The following is a 20,911-nucleotide window of genomic DNA, read 5'->3' on the forward strand; positions in this document are numbered from 1 at the left end:
TTAATATAGTTTATTTTTCTCCAACAGAGATAATCAGCCTTTCATCCAACTTATTTATCATATATATCATGAGGTGGCTAAACGACCCATGAAACTTAACAGGGAGGAGAAGCTGCGACGTCCTGCCGCTCAGAAGTCAAGGCTAGGAACTCACCCCGCCCCAGTTGAGCGTCCTGGCGAGGTCATTTCCTGTTCCCAGAGGAAGAACAGCGACCGGAGGCTGGGGGTTCATCTGCAGCTCGTCCAGCGCGGACAGGATCCACCCCACCTACAGTAGAAGATGCATAGAATATATAGAAATAGATTAGAATAGAGCTAGCTTCAATGGTTTGATATTAACGAGTTATCTTTCAATTCATTTCAATAGTGTAAATGTGAAAGAGAAATGTCTAAAAGCATCGCAATATAGTTTGAACTATATTGTGTATATGAATTGTGGGTATGTATAATATAGATATATTCTATTTTGTTTCTTTCTTTAATTTTCAGTCTATAAATTTAACAACAATTGTATAAAATATATTCTAAAACTACGGGAAGACCCCACACCAATTACTCATTCTAAGTTATAAGCTCTGGTTGGTCACGTAATGTAATAAAGTAAAGCCTTATCATTGTTCATTTTTATTGATTTATTTTGTATTCTTTTTGGAAAACTGATAATAAGGATAAAAAATAATTACTACTACTACTGAAGTCTTACCGTGCCGTCCCCTCCGCAGGCAAGGATCCTCAGATTTGGCACTTTCCGATACAACTCCAACCTACAATTTCACACAAAGCAGAGAGAGGGTGGAGAATAAGAGGCTTCTTCATGAGGAAGCAGCGCTGATTGCTGTTAAATGTGGGTGTAATTGGTGTAGTTTCATGAAAATTGACCCATGAGCCGAGTATTTGAATAAAAGAGGATAATGACTGAAAGTGAAGTGAGAAGATCCAGCATGTTGACCCCAGCAGTGGAGTGTGATAATAACGTGCTGTGAAATGAAGGCTTAAGTAGGAAATCATCATTAAATTGGCTATATACAGAAGTGCATTCTTTACACACTCATCACTTGTTTTCTAGTTAAATAAAGAAGAATATAAAAGTCAGTCTATTCCAGACAGGAGGGTGAAAACACCGTCCCACTGAAGGGGACTTACGCCTCCCGCAGCCCGCCCTGGGACAGGTCGAAGACTTGTCGAGGGTTCAGGATCCACATGAACATCTGCAGCAGCTTGGCCCCCTGCAGAGAGACGCAGACATTTACAGTGAGCGTGTTCCTCTTCGACAGAGACTTTAACAATTCTACAACAATAAACCGTCCTGTAATCATGTGTGAGTCTGAGACTGGGGGACATTTTAGTTGCCTTATAACACTTTGTAGTTGTTTTTGCGTTTTTGAATGTAGTTTTTTTATCTCTTTGTAGATGTTTTGCATCTCTTCATAGTGGTTTTGCATCTCTTCGTAGTGGTTTTACATCTCTTCGTAGTGGTTTTGCATCTCTTCATAGTGGTTTTGCATCTCTTCATAGTGGTTTTACATCTCTTCATAGTGGTTTTGCATCTCTTCGTAGTGGTTTTGCATCTCTTCATAGTGGTTTTGCATCTCTTCATAGTGGTTTTGCATCTCTTCATAGATGTTTTGCATCTCTTCGTAGTGCTTTTGCATCTCTTCATAGTGGTTTTGCATCTCTTCATAGTGGTTTTGCATCTCTTCATAGTGGTTTTGCATCTCTTCATAGATGTTTTGCATCTCTTCATAGTGGTTTTGCATCTCTTTGTAGATGTTTTGCATCTCTTCATAGTGGTTTTGCATCTCTTCATAGTGGTTTTGCATCTCTTCATAGTGGTTTTGCATCTCTTCATAGTGGTTTTGCATCTCTTCATAGTGGTTTTGCATCTCTTCGTAGATGTTTTACATCTCTTCGTAGATGTTTTGCATCTCTTCATAGTGGTTTTGCATCTCTTCATAGTGGTTTTGCATCTCTTTGTAGATGTTTTGCATCTCTTCATAGTGGTTTTGCATCTCTTCATAGATGTTTTGTATCTCTTCATGGTGGTTTTGCATCTCTTCGTAGATGTTTTGCATCTCTTCGTAGATGTTTTGCATCTCTTCATAGTGGTTTTGCATCTCTTCGTAGATGTTTTGCATCTCTTCATGGTGGTTTTGCATCTCTTTGTAGATGTTTTGCATCTCTTCAAAGTGGTTTTGCATCTCTTCATAGTGGTTTTGCATCTCTTCGTAGATGTTTTGCATCTCTTCATGGTGGTTTTGCATCTCTTTGTAGATGTTTTGCATCTCTTCATAGTGGTTTTGCATCTCTTTGTAGATGTTTTGCATCTCTTCATAGTGGTTTTGCATCTCTTCATAGATGTTTTGTATCTCTTCATGGTGGTTTTGCATCTCTTCGTAGATGTTTTGCATCTCTTCGTAGATGTTTTGCATCTCTTCATAGTGGTTTTGCATCTCTTCGTAGATGTTTTGCATCTCTTCATGGTGGTTTTGCATCTCTTTGTAGATGTTTTGCATCTCTTCAAAGTGGTTTTGCATCTCTTCATAGTCGTTTTGTTTGAGTGATATTTTGTAGGTGAAGGCCAGGGGGCCCCTGACACTTTGGGCCCCTGGGTCTGTGCCCGTCAGGCTTGTAATCCATCCATGCCTATAACTGGGTTACAACCAAACGTCCCGCACAGTGTTGTAATGATGATAATGAAATCTCCTCAGGTTATCTGATAAACTAATCCAGTTTGAACGGACATCTTCCTAATTAAACGTTCTGTCGTAATAACTCCGTACTTCAGGCTCAAACAGCTGATGAAGGCTGAGCACCAAGATTTTATACCAATAAATAAATTGGTATAAATAAATCAGCCAATGACACCCAGCTAAAAGAGAATCATTTATTATAATCTGATAATGTCAGGATGCATGTTGATGCGTCTTCAGTAGTCAAGCTGTTAATAACTAAGATGTATAAAAACTAAAGGTAATTCTCTGTAAATACAGTACAGAGTGAATATTACTTCCTCACTGACACTTCAGTTCAAACACATAAAAAATAAAACATTCTACAGTTTGCTCACCTGGTTGCCTCCACTCTTGGGATTGACAAACACCAAGATGGGCTTCATGAGAGGTGAAGGGAGAGGCTTCAACATGAACGGACGCCATTTAGACTCCTGGAGAAAGACAGAGACAGAAAACGTAGTAAGACGAATAGAAATGTGCAAAAAGTGGAATATTCAGAGCTGTATTAAGAACACTGTGTGTCAAAGAATATTAACCCTCCCCTCTGTTTCTCTCTTTCCCACCTCCCCCGGCCTCATACGTCGTTGGATTAGTCTCATCAGATTAATCTGAACCTTCTAAATACACTTAAGAAACAAACACAGTTCACTAATCGTCTTCGTGTTACTTACGTCCAGTCCCTTCTTGCTTGTCCTTCGTTTGAAAGATGTCCGCTTTTTTCTTCTGGCAGAGTTCTTAAGTGAGCTCTAGGGTAAACACACACACACACACACACACACACACACACACACACACACACACACACACACACACACACACACACACACACAGTGGTTAGTTCACTGTCACAATGTCCCTTTTGATGGTAATTAAAAGTGCAATAAAGCATGTGATGTGACAGAGGGGTGTGTGTGTGTGCGTGTGTGTGTGTGTGTGTGCGTGTGTGTGTGTGTGTGTGCGTGCGATGATGGAGACAGAGTTCTTTCAGACAGATCAGACATGCGTCAGCTCATATCACATCATAGACAAAATCACACACACACACACACACACACACACACACACGCCTTATTTTCGTAAGATTTTTTAAAAGTTTGTTATTACTGTCAAAGAATGACTGTGGACTGACTGGTGAGGGATATTTGTCATGGGACTGTGTGTGTGTGTGTGTGTGTGTGTGCACCTGTGGTTTCCTGACTTTGATGATCCAGGAGGGGGGTACTATGACTCCAGCGTGGGCCCCCAGTGAACACGGCTCCTCAATCTGGTGCAGCATGAAACACGTCACCTTATTGTGGAACTGCAATAAGAAACAAAGCACTTATTATTTATGCTGTTAATCAATAACTTTAAGTTTATATCTGGACTGAAGTACAGAAACCTCCTGTATTTAAGTAAGTCAATTATTTAGAATAAAATGTTCTCGACAAAGTGTTCATGTCACCAAAGACTTTGATCTGCAGTGATGAATTACTTACAGCCTGTTTACACCAGGAACAGCTGATGGCGATTATTTCTTTACTGTGGAAGAACTTCTGCTGAAAACTCTGCAAGAACACACAGAAATACACTGAAGTAGGTTTATATGAACAATAATAACTGTAAACAACTTCTGTGTGTGTGTGTGTGTGTGTGTGTGTGTGTGTGTGTGTGTGTGTGTACTTACCTTTCCACACTGTCTACATTTCCCCTCCTGTCTTCGTCTGTGAACCCAGTGATGTCTCAGTATGTTCTGCTGTCAGAGGGAGAAACGCTGATTATTGTTCATGTTTTCAAAAGTATTCTTCTCTCACATGTATATTGTCACGCACATATTTACACACACACACACACACACACACACACACACTTACATCTCGGAGGCACCGGGATCCTCCCTCTCTGAAGGTCGGCTTACATCGGAAATTGATCTAGAGAGAGACAGAGAAACAAAGACAAGAACAAACAATGAGTATTGGCACAAAACAACCTCACAAATATGAGTACCCGAATGGCAAACAGACGCATGAATATTCAACAGCAGGAATACATAAATATGTGTCATCTGCAATATGCCACGAGACTAAAGTGTACCCGCGGTCACTAAAGGTCTGCAGAAATACTTATTATAATGTCTACATTGAATAAAAATACTGAAAACATCTCCATTATTATTTAAGATTGTGAAAACAAAGCTACGTTTAATAATAATAATAATGATGATGATGATGATGATGATGATGATGATGATGATGATGATGATGATGATGAGGAGGAGACCTCAGCGCCGTTTACATGTGATGCATGAGTGGTACGGGCGCCATAAATAGCCACAGCCATGTGTAACGGTTGCAACACCTCATTGATGCAACACAAAGCTGTGAAATGACACTTCTTCTTTGTTGAGTGGTGAAGCAGGCCGCCATATAGACACACAAACAAACAGAACCATAATGGTGGAGATTCATATTTTACTTTTTAAACCAGGCGTTCGTGCGGCTTCATGTATGAAAGCGTGTGAATTTCTGCCTTTGTGTGTCCAGTGAGTCGTGAGGTTTATGCATTTGGCCTCAGATGTGAAGAACTACAAGAAACTACGACAGTATTGTGCAAGTTACCCAACATGCATCTGTCCAACGTAAGGCTGCCTGCCTCTCACTAACAAAACAAAATTACATTCTCTTCAATGAGTGTGTGTGTGTGTGTGTGTGTGTGTGTGTGTGTGTGTGTGTGTGTGTGTGTGTGTGTGTGTGTGTGTGTGTGTGTGTGTGTGTGTGTGTGTGTGTGTCATACCTTTTCTAGTTGCTCTATGCAGCCCGAGTGAACAACGATCTTACAGGCAGCACATTTCCTCCTGGGGGCCGACTTCTTAAAGGAGCAAACAGACACACAGCACAGAGGGCGGTGAGATACAACAGCAACAACAAGCAGTGCAGGAACACACACTGATGATATGTGCACCCTGTTACACACACATAAAAGCACACGCACAAGTACACACAGAGATGTGTTCAAGGTGCCCCGACATTTCACTTCTCTTTCCATTCAGCTTTAACAGCATTAACAGCAGGATGACAGCGTGACATGTGACAGCAGTGAGTCTGCATAAAGTCTGCTAACAGAGGTCCCACCACAAAAACCCTCTTTTATCAAGAAATGCATCGTGTCATCGAGGAAGCAAGGGGCTCTGACTGAAAGCATGTCGGGGAATCATGCAAAGTCAACTTGTTTATCACATTAGTGGCTCTTTTGTAGCTCATAGAAATCATCTTCTATGATTGGAGGGTTTGTGTCATCACAACAACGGTGGTTTTAAAAGAGTTTGATGTGAATCAGTAATTCAAGTAAGTGCTTTAAGGCCACAATGTTTAAGAAAAGGGAAGGAAGTATGGCACTAGGGCGTATTAGATTGCATAATAACCCAAGGACCAATGATTGGTAGTTTGCAGTGTTGTGTCTGTATTGATCCCCAGAGAGTCTCAGGGGGGGGGGGGTGACCACAGGCAGCAAAGACATTCAATACACGGGTGATATTTAACTGCTTGCATACACTCGATAACATACATCATTATTTTATTATAAACACGATATATTGATAAATATTAAGACAGTCTTTTTGCGGGTACTTTTTCCCTTTAAACGTTTCATTTAAATAATTCATCGTCATCAAACGTCCTGTTTTGTCCGACCAAGAGTCCAAAAGCCATATATTCAGTTTACCAGCACGTCGGACAGAGAGAAGCAGAGAGAAGCAGAGCGCCTTTACATTTGGAAGCTGGAACTTGGGAGGTTTTGGCTTCTTACAGTACAAAGTAGACGAGCTAGAACGTCTACTGACACATTTTCTGCTGCACGGATCTCATGAATGTCAGCGCTGCCAGGTTCTCCCGTGATGACGAAGAATGAACGGGCCACATCTTGCTGAGCACAGGTAGGAATGTGTCCGTTTATGTCGACCATGATGTCAAAGCCATCTGAGATTCTCCCGAGGTCACATCGTCCTTTCAAGTAGCTGAAAGCATGCAGCGCTGATGGAATATCTATTTCACTAAACATATGACATTATAGTGAATTTATGTTTGCCTCAATAATATAATTACATACCGTCGGGGAAAATGTCCAGATATGTCATTATATTATTGTCAGTATTAAAGGTTATTTCTCAGCCGTCTCGTCAAAGTGCTATTGTTCTTTGTGAGATTCATAAAACCTGTCATTTAATCCCTTTCCACGCCGCTCTGAACACTCGTGGTTCCTTTCAAAGTTCACTTTCCGAGTAAGGCTTTGAAGACGTCTGAATGAGAGTGTGGCATCCTGTCTGAAATACTGCGAAATTACAAGAGCGCGTTAAAGACTCGGAGCATAGAATACAATACGCTCCATTTCCAGAACACGGGGACCACCTGCTGCGTGCGTGAACTGTGAGGGACCGGGAATTTATGCATGTGGTTTTTGAGCACTTGAAAAAAAGCATCTAATCCAAAAATCTATTGCACTTTGAATGAGTTCCAGACGACATGTACAGCTGCACTGAAGTCTGTCGACCTCGAGCAGGAAGGATTTGTGTGTTGGGAGGATGAGTAGAGGGAGAAGCGACATGAACAATGTCTTATTCATTAAGTTTACATAAGGAGCCCTATATACACATCCATACCATATGTAAATAACAAATATATGTTTTGACAACATGATCTCAAAGGTCATAAGAAGGTCACCTTTGCATCGGGAATAGATTACCTTGGTGCCGTGAAGTTTGAGGCAATGGAAGTAGATGGATGTATGTTGGGACAGGGTTCGTGCAGCTCCTATATAAGGAGCAGGATTGTCTTTGTCTGAGGGACACTACGCGGTTGTGCATGGAAGCAGGTAGTGTTCTCATTATTATTGTTTGTTGTGCAACAAAATAATAATTAATCAATTGTATCTGTGTTTTATTGATTCCTCTCTGTTTCATACCACAATGTTGTGAGCGATAAATATCCACGACACTGTCATGAGACGTGTGTACACTGAGAGAGAAACAATTACTCATAATGTCGTACCCCACTGCGGTCGGTGGTCCGAGTGTTCACTACTCACCGCGGTCTTTAGCAGGCAGGTGTCCTCTCCGAGATAACAGAGCTCTCCCGAACAACTCGTCTCCGTCCACAGGTGATCCCCGTTCACTGCGTTCTCCTGCAGAGGAAGAGCGAGAGAATAATGATGCACTAACTCCTCGTACATCTCTCGCCCAAGATGTTCACATTAAACTGCAACCGAACGCACATAGACACGCTGCAGTGAAAGCGGTCAACAGGTGCGTCAAGCACATAATTGCTGCTGCTGAGGAGGTTGGTAATTTCACAGCGCATGTTCACTTAAGGTGCTAATCAAAACACTGCAGGAGCTACTGATTCAAGAGCAATGGTGCAGCTCTCACAGGTGTTTGTGTGATAATCATTTACCATGTTGAACACAAAATAGCATCAGGACCAGGTCGTGTGTTTTCTTCACAAACATTTATTTTATGTGGCTTTAAAAGTGTGTTAATTATTTTGTATTATTGTTACGTTTTTGCAGACGTAATCGCTGATACGTTGTTGATTAGAAAACAACCGGCTAGAAAGAGTTTCTACATTTCCATTTCCTCCTTCTTTACCTTGTGATCCTACACACAGCAGGAAGGCAGATAAATGAAGCCTTTTCTTTAAAATCGTAGAAAATCAACCCCTAAGTGTGTATACCATCATTATATATGACTGTGTGTGTGTGTGAGTCACGCAGAGAGCAAAAGGCCAGTGATGACGTGTTGGAAGTGTCCCTGCAGACAGAGCCACAGGGGGATCTCAGATGCGAGTTTGTCTACTTACACCTTCCAATTAATAATACAGCATGTTGCATTTAATATTCATTATTGATGTATGATTCACTCAGTGCTTAACTACACAGTATAATAGACTTTAAATCTGTGAGGTTTGTGAACTTCATTACAAAAGATGCATTTTTAGCCGTTCTTCTGATTCTTCTCAATGAGCTTGAAGTATTTTTGAAGCTATATTTGTGCCTTGTTTGCTTTTTGTTTCTGGGCCCGGTGCTCCAAAGTAAAGTTAAAACCTCCCTCTGTCACGGCTATTCTTCTCTTGTTGAATCAGATAAAATACTTTCCTCTGTTGGGCCGATTGCAAACAAGGTAACGTTGGCAGCAGTTCTTTCTGGACAGACTATCATTAAATCAGTTGGAACGGGATCTTTGATTGTTCTTGTGAAAGCTGCAGATCAAAGTGGCTTTTCTGAAGCACTGTGGTGAAACATACACATGTGTTGCGTTATTTTTGCAAGGAAATCTTGTAGAAAAGTAATTTTCAGAACTCATTTAAAGAAGCCATTTCTAGAAAGTTATTTTATAGCATGTTGTAGTTGAGATGGTTGAGTTCAGGTGTTGTAGGAGGTTAGATTTGAACTGGTGGAGATGAGAAACAGTAAACTCTGCCTGAGGGAAACATTGTAGATTATTTGTAAAGGCCTGTCACACATCTCCGTATGACAGAAACGTGTGCCGGCGTATAAGAACATTAGTCAGAGTTCAAATACGTCCAACTTTTCATCGGATCGGAAAAGTGAACGTATACAGATACGCATGTCTAACCTGTTGATATCGTATCACTTACTAATACAAAATGTATCAGACGAATGCATAACGTATACACAAATATGGCGTATACAAAATATCAGCAACACGCTGGTGTACGTAGATATAAGGTATAAGTAGTATTCGTTAAGAGCATGCAGTGTTACGCTGGGGTGCGTTGTTGAACGCTGATGTTTTGAGCATGTTCAAAATTACCGGACGCACCCGACGTGTGCTTCATAAGATATGCAGACGTTACGTTACGTTAGACATACGTGAATACGTACGTGAATATTTACCTACGTAAATATAGTACGTGAATAATTACCTACGTAAATATAGTACGTGAATACTTACTTACGTAAATAAAGTATGTGAATACTTACCTATGTAAATATAGTACGTAAATACTTACCTACGTAGATATAGTACGTAAATACTTACCTACGTAGATATAGTACGTAAATACCTACGTGAATACCTACGTGACTATGTTAGAGGAACGTTAGATATAGGCTACGTCGGCTGACGGTAAATCCTACAGCCAACGTATTGATACCGAGTGGATAACCTATTCCTACCCGATGTTAAGATGATGCCTGACGACGGAGTAACTTATTAAACGTGTTTCTACGTACAGCTAGCGTTCAGCATGTTAGCCGTTCTCCAGCATCAGCATGACGTGAACCAGATGGCACTTTTCCAGCTCCGTTGTCCAGACGCTCTGATACGTTTTAAAATGATACGCTATCAATGTTTGACATGCGTATAATAACTTGTTATGTGTTCGTTATGTGAACGTCAGCTACAACACCGCTGTGGAAAAGTTGGACGTATTTGGACTGTGACACATTTTGAGCTACTTTTCATATACGCCGGCATGTTTCTGTCATACGGAGCTGTGTGACAGGGCCGTATGTCTGCCGTGTTCGGCGTATCGTCTGCGTCCTTCTAACGATCACAACTTACCCTTAATTTATATCAACCTATTGCTGATATTTCATTTCTGTCATACGGATATGTGTGACAGGGCCTTAAAACCTTTTTCCTTGATTTGACCTTTGTCTGCGAAAGTCTTTTACGACACTTGTGTGAGTGACGCAGGGATTAACTATTGGCAACACGATTTTCTTAATATTGCTTAAGTTTTGGAATTCCTTTGTGCACGTCTTTGTGAGGTGAAGATTGACCTTTGCAGCCTAATTTGTTAAATTATTTCATGACATTTATCAGATTACTTTACATATTAACGCAAAGCGTTTTAAAATGTCTATTTACCAAAGCGCTACAGAAATGAAGCCCATTATATTCTGCAAAGTAAGCCGAGAAAAAGTCACATCCCATAAAGTCCTGACACATAAAAAATAGCTTTCCAACTCTCAGCCATCAAGACATTTTCTAGTAATGATCAGAAACCCAAAAGCTTTTCGTTTCCACATGAACATACGGCTGCAGAAACCAATCTGCTAACAAATCTGTTGTCATGAAAATCCAAATGTCAATCAGTGACTCAGAATAAAGAAAGCAAAGACTGGGACAAGCGTCTTCTTTGTGCTCTGTTTGAACAAGTATCGATGTATATGTATGCTGTACATTATGCAGCTAAGTCTGCATGTGTAAGATCATAAATATATATGTAATAACAAGAAGCGGAGAACAAGGAAACAGAAATCTGATGTGCATGTCATGTCTGACCGTCCAGTCCAGGTTGGTGCGTAGCTCCTTGTTGGGCCCGTTGGACGCAGGAGGCAGGGAGGGTTGGGCTGGACCGAGGTGCTGGAGGCCTGAACGGGAGATCGCTTTCCTAAAAACACACAAGAAACTTCATTAACAATCAAATACAAAATGCTGTAAAGAGAAATCAACAGTGTCATCCTAAAGTGTGACACAGCTCTCTCACCACAGAGCAGCTCAATCACAGAGAACTAGATTTGGGTATAATTTAGTGTGGGAATGAATTATTCATGGTATGAGACCACATTTCAGCGGGTTCAGCTGCAGATACTTGGTTGTGGGAACAGCTTGGAGGAGAGACTGCCAGCAGCACTTTGGGGTGACAGAGACAGATCTGTTCTGTCAGAGCATGAGTCAGCAGTCATCGCTCTCCTATTATACTTCCTCCTCCCATTTTCTGTCATCTATATGATTATCTTTTCAAAAAATATTTTTGGAAAAGATTACACACCCTACCTAACTGCTTAAGAAAAAAGCCATTGATTTAGGGACCTTTTGTGCCACATTTCAAAGAGCCATATCCATTTATATTAATTTATATTAATTTATATCCATATATATTAATGTATATACATTTATATTAATTTATATTCATATATATTAATTTATATCCATATATATTAATTTATATCCATTTATATTAATATATATCCATTTATATTCATTTATATCCATTTATATTAATATATATCCATTTATATTAATATATATCCATATATATCCATTTATATTAATATATATCCATTTATATAAATGCATATACATTTATATTAATATATATCCATTTATATTAATATATATTCATTTATATAAATGCATATACATTTATATGAATATATATCCATTTATATTAATATATATCCATATATATTAATTTATATCCATTTATATTCATTTATATCCATAGATATTCATTTATGTCCATTTATATAAATTTATATCCATTTATATTAATTTATATCCATATATATCCATTTATATTAATTTATATCCATTTATATTAATTTATATCCATTTATATTCATTTATATCCATATATATCCATTTATATAAATGTATATCCATATATATTAATTTATATCCATTTATATAAATATATATCCATTTATATTAATTTATATCCATATATATTAATTTATATCCATATATATTCATTTATATCCATTTATATCCATATATATCCATTTATATCAATTTATATTAATTTATATTAATTTATATCCATTTATATTCATTTATGTCCAATTATATAAATGTATATCCATATATATTAATTTATATCCATTTATATAAATATATATCCATTTATATCCATATATATTAATTTATATCCATATATATATCCATATATATTAATTTATATCCATTTATATCCATATATATCCATTTATATTAATTTATATCCATTTATATTAATTTATATCCATATATATTCATTTATATTAATATATATCCATTTATATTAATTTATATCCATTTATATGAATTTATATCCATATATATTTATTTATATCCATATATATTAATTTATATTAATATATATCCATTTATATTAATGTATATCCATTTATATTATATATCCATATTAATTTATATCCATATATATATCCATTTATATCAATTTATATTAATATATATCCATTTATATTAATATATATGCATTTTTATTTATTTTCATTTATATTAATTTGTATCCACATATATTAATTTATATCCATATATATTAATTTATATTCATATATATTACATTTATTTTGCTTTGCTGAAGTTTATTGGCACATTTTTAACTTTTCCATGTTTTTGTATGATGGGAATTGTTTGTGTATGTTGAAATGTTACAAGAGTTTGGAAGTACACGCACACGTAGTACACATGTTAAGTACTGTATGATATGATAAGTACATGCAGGTTTGCATTTGAAAACTGTCAAATTTTTTAAATGTTTAATTTTTTGTAGTAGGTGAACTATTTCTGTATCTACAAGGAATCAAAACACAAAACATCTGTGCTGTTTTACCATCATTTCACACACACACACGCACCTTTGCAAAGATGGAAAATGCTTGTTATGTTATTTGAAATCAATCTCTTTCACCAGTGTGTGTGTGTGTGTGTGTGTGTGTGTGTGTGTGTGTGTGTGTGTGTGTGTGTGTGTGTGTGTGTGTGTCTCTCTCTCTCTCTCTCTGTCTGTCCGTCAGTGGAAAAGGTTGCACAGGAGCATCTGACCCCCCTGCTGAAAGTTTCAGTGGCCGTCTGTCTAAAATTGTCAACCAGGACAAAGAGGAGTCCACTTACACACACTGTAACCTGATGACACACCCTGACACACACACACACACACACATATGCATGTACTTGCCCTCACGACTCTTGGGATAAAAATAGTTTTGCGTGGGTGACAGCACAAATGCAAGGACGTATGGTGACTGGACATATGCCACAAGTAACAGGAAATCTCTCTCACACACGCGTACATTAAATAATGTGTCGTTGTGTTGTTGATTTGAAGGATATCTGGACGCAGAGGAGGAAGAATGAACAACAGAACTTTAGTGTAGCGAAATCTTTATACACAGGTACAGAACTCACAGGGTGAATGTCCTTTCCACCACTGTGTGTGTGTGTGTGTGTGTGTGTGAGATGGTTGTTGTACCCTGAACATCTACATTAAAACAGGAAGTGAAATGAAGTAAAACTTTCTTATTCAGCGTTGACCTTCTGTACTTCCTGTTGTGAGCACACAGTTGTGCCACTACAGGATTACTGAGAGAGGTTTTAGGTGAGCTCAATATTGTCTACAGTCTTTTTCCACGACTAAGACGAGGCGATGACGAGGCGGCACGGAGGTCATTACACACTTACTGTGCTTACGCAGACCTTTCAATATTATCTTACGACGACTCAAATAGTTGCCGTGTTCTTTGACTGACATGAGACCAGACCGGGTCTGATTGACTAGATGTGATAAATATGCACTTCCACAAGCCAACATTGGGCATCTGTGAACGCAGTAATCGTTCTACAAATCAACCATCAGCTATAAATAAGCCAAACCAATACAAGTGCAGCATACAAAGAACAGTTATTTAGTTGTCTTCATTGGTCGAGGTGCAGTGGAAACAGGTGAGTGGCCATTAAGGTGAAGCGTAAAATATTATCTTAACTAGTAGAAATGATCCAACACAAACACTTAACCCTGTTGTTTATCGCTGTGTCAGAGTGTCCAGCTGTGAGGATTATTATAAACTGACTATGGTTGATCAGATATGAATGAATAGACTGTGTGTGTGCGTGTGTGTGTGTGCGTGTGCGTGTGCGTGTATCAATTCATAATGAAACCAGTGTGTACCTGAGTGTGTTTAGTTGCCAACAGGCAGAGAGTGAAAGTGAGAGCTTCTAAAAAAAGCCCCAGCAGCATCAATGTACTTGACGTACTCATCCCGAAACAAGGTAAATGGGAGTACACACTTAAAATATGCAAACACACAAACACACACACTCTCATTCAGAGGTCATGGGGTGACACTATATCTGAGTGAGTCCTAATCTACTAAAAGCAGACAGGATCACAGGCATTAAAGCTCACTCCTAAAAACAAAGCAAAACAAACTCTGCAGTGTGAAGCGTCTCTGTGGTCTGCAGCCATGTTAGCACACACACACGCACACACACGCACACACACGCACACACACACACACACACACACACACACACACACACACACACACACACACACACACACACACACACACACACACACACACACACACACACACACACACAAGTGTGAGTGACCAGGAGCAGAGAGAAGAGTTGCAGAGATACTGTGATGTTTAAACTCAAGGTGTTGGAAGATGTTATTCATCCTTTGTTTTGGTTTCTACAGGAAAGTGTGTACGGGAGCTGGATTTAGAAAACTCCAAGGACACATAACGTTCCTAAAAAAAATCAAACGTTTACAACAAAGCAGGATCTCAGGATTGGAGAAGATTAAAGTACAGATTCAAATCTCACCGCTAAAGCCGACAGATCTGGACAGATTTAAGAGCTAATGTCACAGTTAAACAAGTCGGTTAGGAGCGAGTGTGTTAAAGGGACTACACGAGCTTCAGCCACGACAGGCTCTGATGTCCACTTCTTTGGCCTCAGTTTGAATTCTTTGTTTATTCCTTGCCCTGCAGCAGCGGCCCTCTTTGGTTTGGATGTGCGTGCTCCTTCTTGTGTCAAAGCCTGCGGTGAAAAGATTCAATTGAACCCTGAATAGTGGAGTTGAATGCAGCTGCCCCCAGTTCAAACGCCACCTACTCTTTCTCTCTCTCTCTCTCTCTCTCTATATATATATCTCTCTTCCTCCCTCTTTTTATCTGTCCCTTTCCCCTCTACTGTCTCTGAGACTAATCGCCCTCCTCTTCCTCCTCCACTCTCTTCTTCTCTTCCCCGCCTCCTGCTCTTCCTCCGCTCTCATCTCCTTTTTGTCTTCTCCATCACCATCCTACCCCTCTAATCTCCCTCTTTTCATTTCTGCTCCTCCTCTGCTCTTCTGATTTCTCCTCCTCCTCCTCTTCCAGCAGAGGTGGGTTGTCAGCGTTGCCATGACAGCGGCACAGCGGGAGCGTCGGCAGCTCAGTAATTATATTGGTGGAGAATCTGCTGTGTGTGTGTGTGTGTGTGTGTGTGTGTGTGTGTGTGTGTGTGTGTGTGTGTGTGTGTGTGTGTGTGTGTGTGTGTGTCAGCAACTTTAACAGTAAACTGAAAATGCAGTTACTTAGACAGAAGCCACATCACCCCATGTGGGATGACTGTGTGTGTGAAAACGGTATCTGCTTAAGTGTGTGTGTATGAGTGTGTGTTGTGGACACACACACACCCACACACACACACACACACACATACACAGAGTATATACCGTTTTCACTTCACGGCCTACACACTGCGGATGATGTAATCTGTGTAATTCCTCCACATGCAGATCCTCTGTGACGAGGAGGGAGGGGTCAACAGTTACTACACGCGGATCTTTCAGGTGATTAATGCGGAAAGCAAAAGAAGCTTCTTGTGGTGAGTAACGAGCCTACACTGGTGCAATCTTCTCCAGTCGCTGTGTGCTCAGCGGGCCGCGCCACAGCTAGGCAACGCCGCCTATGATTAATGATAAAGTAAGAACAAAAAGTAAAAGCTGCACAAATGAAGAAGGCAGCTGCAAGTGGGAGGAATCAAATGTTACATCTTGTGACGGGTGGAGCAGAAGGATGTTGTGATTATATGTGGGAAGAAGTTGGTTAACAAAAGACACACAACTGCACCAGTGTGGGTTTAGTGTTAAAGCGGTTCTGTGAGCAGGCGAACGTTTGTTCAAGGGAAAAGCAAAAACTGCACTTTTAACCGTTTAGTTTGTTTGTTTAGTTAAAAAGCACCGAGTGGGAAATGTGTGTTCTTTATCTGAGATTATGCCAAAACAGTCAAACGCAACACAATCTGAGAAGATGTGATTATTGTTTGTAAGCACATACGGAACCACTGCGTGCTCCAGATGTACACAATCAATACTTTAACAACAACGTGCAGTGTTACGACCAGTTTACCAATTTAAACGTCCACCTTGTATGAGGAGGGTCACTACATCTGCTGGTCATGTTACTCAGAGACGCCACATAATACACGTGGTCGTTAACTTCAGCTGAACTAAAGGTGACCTTCAGTTACAGCCAAGCAGATCCAGTATTCAGAACATACCTGTACTTATAGAAACTATATTTAAAAGGTGTACTCAGCACCAGCACGCAGTCGTCAGCACAGCAGTCAGAGCTTCACCTTCAGCGTGACTTTTAGTTCATGTGAAGGAGCATCTGCGCTGGTCGACAGAGAAGGCCGTTACGCCACGCGTTACAGATACAGTTACAGGCCGCTCTCATCACTCACCTGTAACCGAGAAGCCGGTGAAACCAGCGCACTTTCTTCCCCCTCCCTCGTCTCCCTCCCGCTCCACCTGCTCCAACATTTATCATTATTACACTCAAAGCTTCCCTCGCTTATTCTCTCTCTGACTTCCTCGTCTCCCGGACCGAATCAACCGCCAGTTATTTTTCCTGCACACTCGCAGCACGGCTCAGGTAATTATGTGTATCAACGTGACAGGCGGCGGAGACCTGACACCGGACATCTGAGCCGTGTCACAATGCGTGTGTGTTTTTTTGATTCGGGGGGGGGAAAGGTTGAATTTAACCGAGGTAGTACAGAGTTACGATTTCACAGGAGACGAGGCTTGAGGTTACAGATCAGGCCAAAGGAGAGACGAGTTTGAGGGGAAGAGCCGACGTGACTTACAATAGAAACAATAATAAGTGAGTGTGAGGCAGTGGTGTCCCGTGAACTATGACCCTGATCACCTCAGCTCCCCCCTCACCTGTGTGAGAGCAATAAGCATCATAACAAAGCAAAGAGTTCATAATATCAAGACCTAATACATCTCTTTCTATTTTATGGTGTTTTATTTGAACTTTATTGGCATTACATATTTTAATTGCCCTTGTTTGAATATCATCATTTCTCACTTTCATATACTTTACACTTTAATCCGTTTGTTCTTTTATAAAGAACAGTTCCTTCCTCCTGAAGTCGAGGGGTTTCTGTTTGGATGCATGAATATGTGGCTAACACACGCGTAACAGACAGATACAATAACAAACACAAATGTCTCTCTTGAGGCTAAAAACGCTCCAGCTCACTGATCACTGATCAGTGATCAGTGATCAGTGATCACTGATCACTGATCACTGAGCAGTGATCAGTGATCACTGATCACTGAGCAGTGATCAGTGATCACTGATCAGTGATCACTGATCACTGCTCGCCTGATAACAGACATAACTCGGTATTTATCCCAGAATACCATCACACTATCAACATCGTGATGTTGGTTGAAAACGTTGCCCTAAGTATAGCCAGTAAATAGTTTTAATAAAAGTTAAAAAAAGGGTTATTTTCATCTGTCTCTCTCTGTCTCCTCCTCTCTGTCTCCACCTCTGTCTCCCCCTCTCTGTCTCCCCTCTCTGTCTCCCCCTCTCTGTCTCCTCCTCTCTGTCTCCTCCTCTCTGTCTCCTCCTCTCTGTCTCCCCTCTCTGTCTCCTCCTCTCTGTCTCCTCCTCTCTGTCTCCTCCTCTCTGTCTCCTCTCCTCCTCTGTCTCCTCTCCTCCTCTCTGTCTTCTCCTCTGTCTCCCCCTCTCTGTCTCCTTTTCTCTCCTCTCTGTCTCCTCCTCTCTGTCTCCTCCTCTCTGTCTCCTTTTCTCTCCTCTCTGTCTCCTCCTCTCTGTCTCCTCCTCTCTGTCTCCTTTTCTCTCCTCCTTGTCTCCTCCTCTCTGTCTCCCCCTCTCTGTCTCCATCTCTCTCTCTCTCTCTCCCCCTCTCTGTCTCCATCTCTCTCTCTCTGTCTCCTCCTCTCTGTCTCCTCCTCTCTGTCTCCTTGTCTCCTCCTCTCTGTCTCCTCCTCTGTCTCCCCCTCTCCGTCTCCTCCTCTGTCTCCCCCTCTCTGTCTCCTCCTCTCTGTCTCCTCCCTGTCTCCTCTCTCTGTCTCCTCCTCTGTTCTCCTTCTCTCTGTCTCCTCCTCCTTCTCCTCCTCTCTGTCTCCGTCTCCCCCCTCTCCGTCTCCTCCTCTCTGTCTCCTCCTCTCTGTCTCCTCCCTCTCTGTCTCCTCTCTGTCTCCTCCTCTCTGCTCTCCTCCTCTCTGTCTCCCCCTCTCTGTCTCCTCCTCTCTGTCTCCTTCTCTCTGTCTCCTTCTCCCTCCTCTCCGTCTCCTCCTCCCTGTCCTCCCTCCTCTCTGTCTCTTCTCCCTCCTCTCCGTCTCCTCCTCCCCTGTCTCCTCCTCTCTGTCTCCCTTCTCCTCCTCTCTGTCTCCTCCTCTCCGTCTCCTCCTCCCTGTCTCCCTCCCTCCCTGTCTCCTTCTCCCCTTCATCCCCTCACAGGTGAATCTGCTCTATTTCTGAAACATTATGTAAGAGATAAACCTGGCAACCTGAGAAACACATGCATGCAAGTATGAGCTCATGCTGACCACACACACACCACACACACACCACACACACACACACACACACACACACACACACACACACACACACACACACACACACACACACCACACACACACACACACACACACACACACACACACACACACACACACACACACACACACACACACACACACACACACACACACACACACACACACACACACACACACACACACAGCAGGATGTTTGTGCAGCACAGAGACTGATATGGGGATTTAAAGGCAGAGAAGACAAACACTTTAAAGAATTTAATTCTTGACAGTGCAGATAAAAAACAACATTCCAGAGGATTTAAATCTCTTCTTGGGACCAAAAATAGAATAATACAGAAGTGCGGATGAAATGACTGTTTTAACACAAGATTCCCAACGGACACTCTCCAAAAAAGGAAGAAAGTTTGGAACTTTACTCCGAGAGGCCAGATACGACCTCTGGGTTCAACTCCCCGCAGTGTGACCTCCAGCGTTGTCAGCTCAGCGACCTCAGTGCAGTGTGTTTGCAGGTGAGAGGCCAGCGAGGGATCATGTCTTCACTCACGACTTGTGACAGAAGTCAGTTGGTTTTCACCATCGAGGTGAAACAACTTCTCAAACAGGACACAAGCTGATCTGACGGCTGCACTTTGAACGTGCAGAAAGTTTCAGATGGCAGCCTCCATGTTAATATGTACGCAGATGTTAAAGTGTCATATACATGGAGCTCAAACAGAGTTGACAGTTAAGGACACTTCAGTTACTGGCAGTCCGTCCGTCCTTCAGTACAATCTAACACACGATCGCTCTATTCTTCTTCTTCTTCTTCTTCTTGCTCCACTTCTGTTTCTTTATCTCTCTCCTTTCAATCTTCCTCGTTCTTTATCTCTCAACCCAATTTCTCTACCTCCTTTCATTCTCTCTCTCTCTCTCTCTCGTTCTCTCTATGTGGGTCAGTGTGAAAGGCTCGTTCGTTGCCGCTGGTGACACAGCATGCCCAGAGTGTGTACATGTGTGTGTGAGTGTGTGTGTGTGCGCAGAGAGACAAGTGACAGAGTATAAGCCTGTGTCTCTGCAGGCCTCGTCTCTGTGCCTCAGGTAATGGGGTGAATAAAGGTTGATCACCACATGCAAACACACACACAGAAATAACACACTCACAAATCTCACACAGCCTTTATGAGACAGGAGTCTGGAGGGTTTCGGCATCTCATGAAGGAAACACACACACTACAACATTCACACACTTTTCGTACACTGAGGTGGAAATGTTGGAGTATCGATAAAAAACTAATTTGGTTGAAATTTGCAAACCATTTGAATTGAAACCTGAGTTGTGTGTGTGTGTGTGTGTGTGTGTGAGTCTGTGTGTGATGGTGTCCGGCTGTATTCAGACCAACAACCACTTTGCAGAACTTGCACAGTCATGCAGCAATGCTCTGCGTTGGCCAATGCAATACATGCAATTTCCTGGTGGATTGTTTTGCAATGTGAATTGTGTAATTGTGTATCTCTGTCGAGGTGGAGGACAAAGTTATCGCTGCTGTGACAGAGCTGTAAACGTGTCTTGTAGTATTATAAACTTTGGTTTTGGCATCTAATAAGTCTTCCAACTAATGGAGCTACTCGTGAAACTGGACTTCTTACAGTTCATCTTCTTAATGCTAAGAATTCAATGAGATTTTAAAACCCATGAAGATCGTGTACTGGAAATACAGAAGGGTTAGGGTTCTCTCTGTGTTAAATTAATACAAACTATTCATCCTGCAGCTGTATCATTCATCTGACCCCAAAGCACACACACACACACACACAGGA

At 41.0% G+C, this 20,911-nt stretch overlaps 1 protein-coding gene across 6 annotated transcripts in view; it reads right to left on the bottom strand.

The window, feature by feature from the left end:
• dgki (diacylglycerol kinase, iota) overlaps positions 1–20,911 on the bottom strand; it is a 64,677-nt gene that overhangs the window by 22,599 nt on the left and 21,167 nt on the right. For 3 of the 6 annotated variants that reach the window (XM_029461549.1, XM_029461547.1, XM_029461544.1), the window contains exons 2-13: positions 11,014–11,122; positions 7,791–7,886; positions 5,505–5,579; positions 4,586–4,642; positions 4,399–4,467; positions 4,211–4,279; positions 3,916–4,032; positions 3,404–3,478; positions 3,068–3,163; positions 1,144–1,226; positions 704–764; positions 155–268 (exon numbers count right to left, since the gene is read on the bottom strand). In XM_029461549.1, the coding sequence (XP_029317409.1) occupies positions 155–268; positions 704–764; positions 1,144–1,226; positions 3,068–3,163; positions 3,404–3,478; positions 3,916–4,032; positions 4,211–4,279; positions 4,399–4,467; positions 4,586–4,642; positions 5,505–5,579; positions 7,791–7,886; positions 11,014–11,122 (1,021 nt within the window). The remainder of the gene's footprint in view (positions 1–154; positions 269–703; positions 765–1,143; positions 1,227–3,067; positions 3,164–3,403; positions 3,479–3,915; positions 4,033–4,210; positions 4,280–4,398; positions 4,468–4,585; positions 4,643–5,504; positions 5,580–7,790; positions 7,887–11,013; positions 11,123–20,911) is intronic. The other 3 variants (XM_029461550.1, XM_029461546.1, XM_029461545.1) reach the window with 2 other exon arrangements.

Source organism: Cottoperca gobio, chromosome 23 (assembly GCF_900634415.1).
Source record: "Cottoperca gobio chromosome 23, fCotGob3.1, whole genome shotgun sequence".
NCBI lineage: Eukaryota > Metazoa > Chordata > Actinopteri > Perciformes > Bovichtidae > Cottoperca > Cottoperca gobio.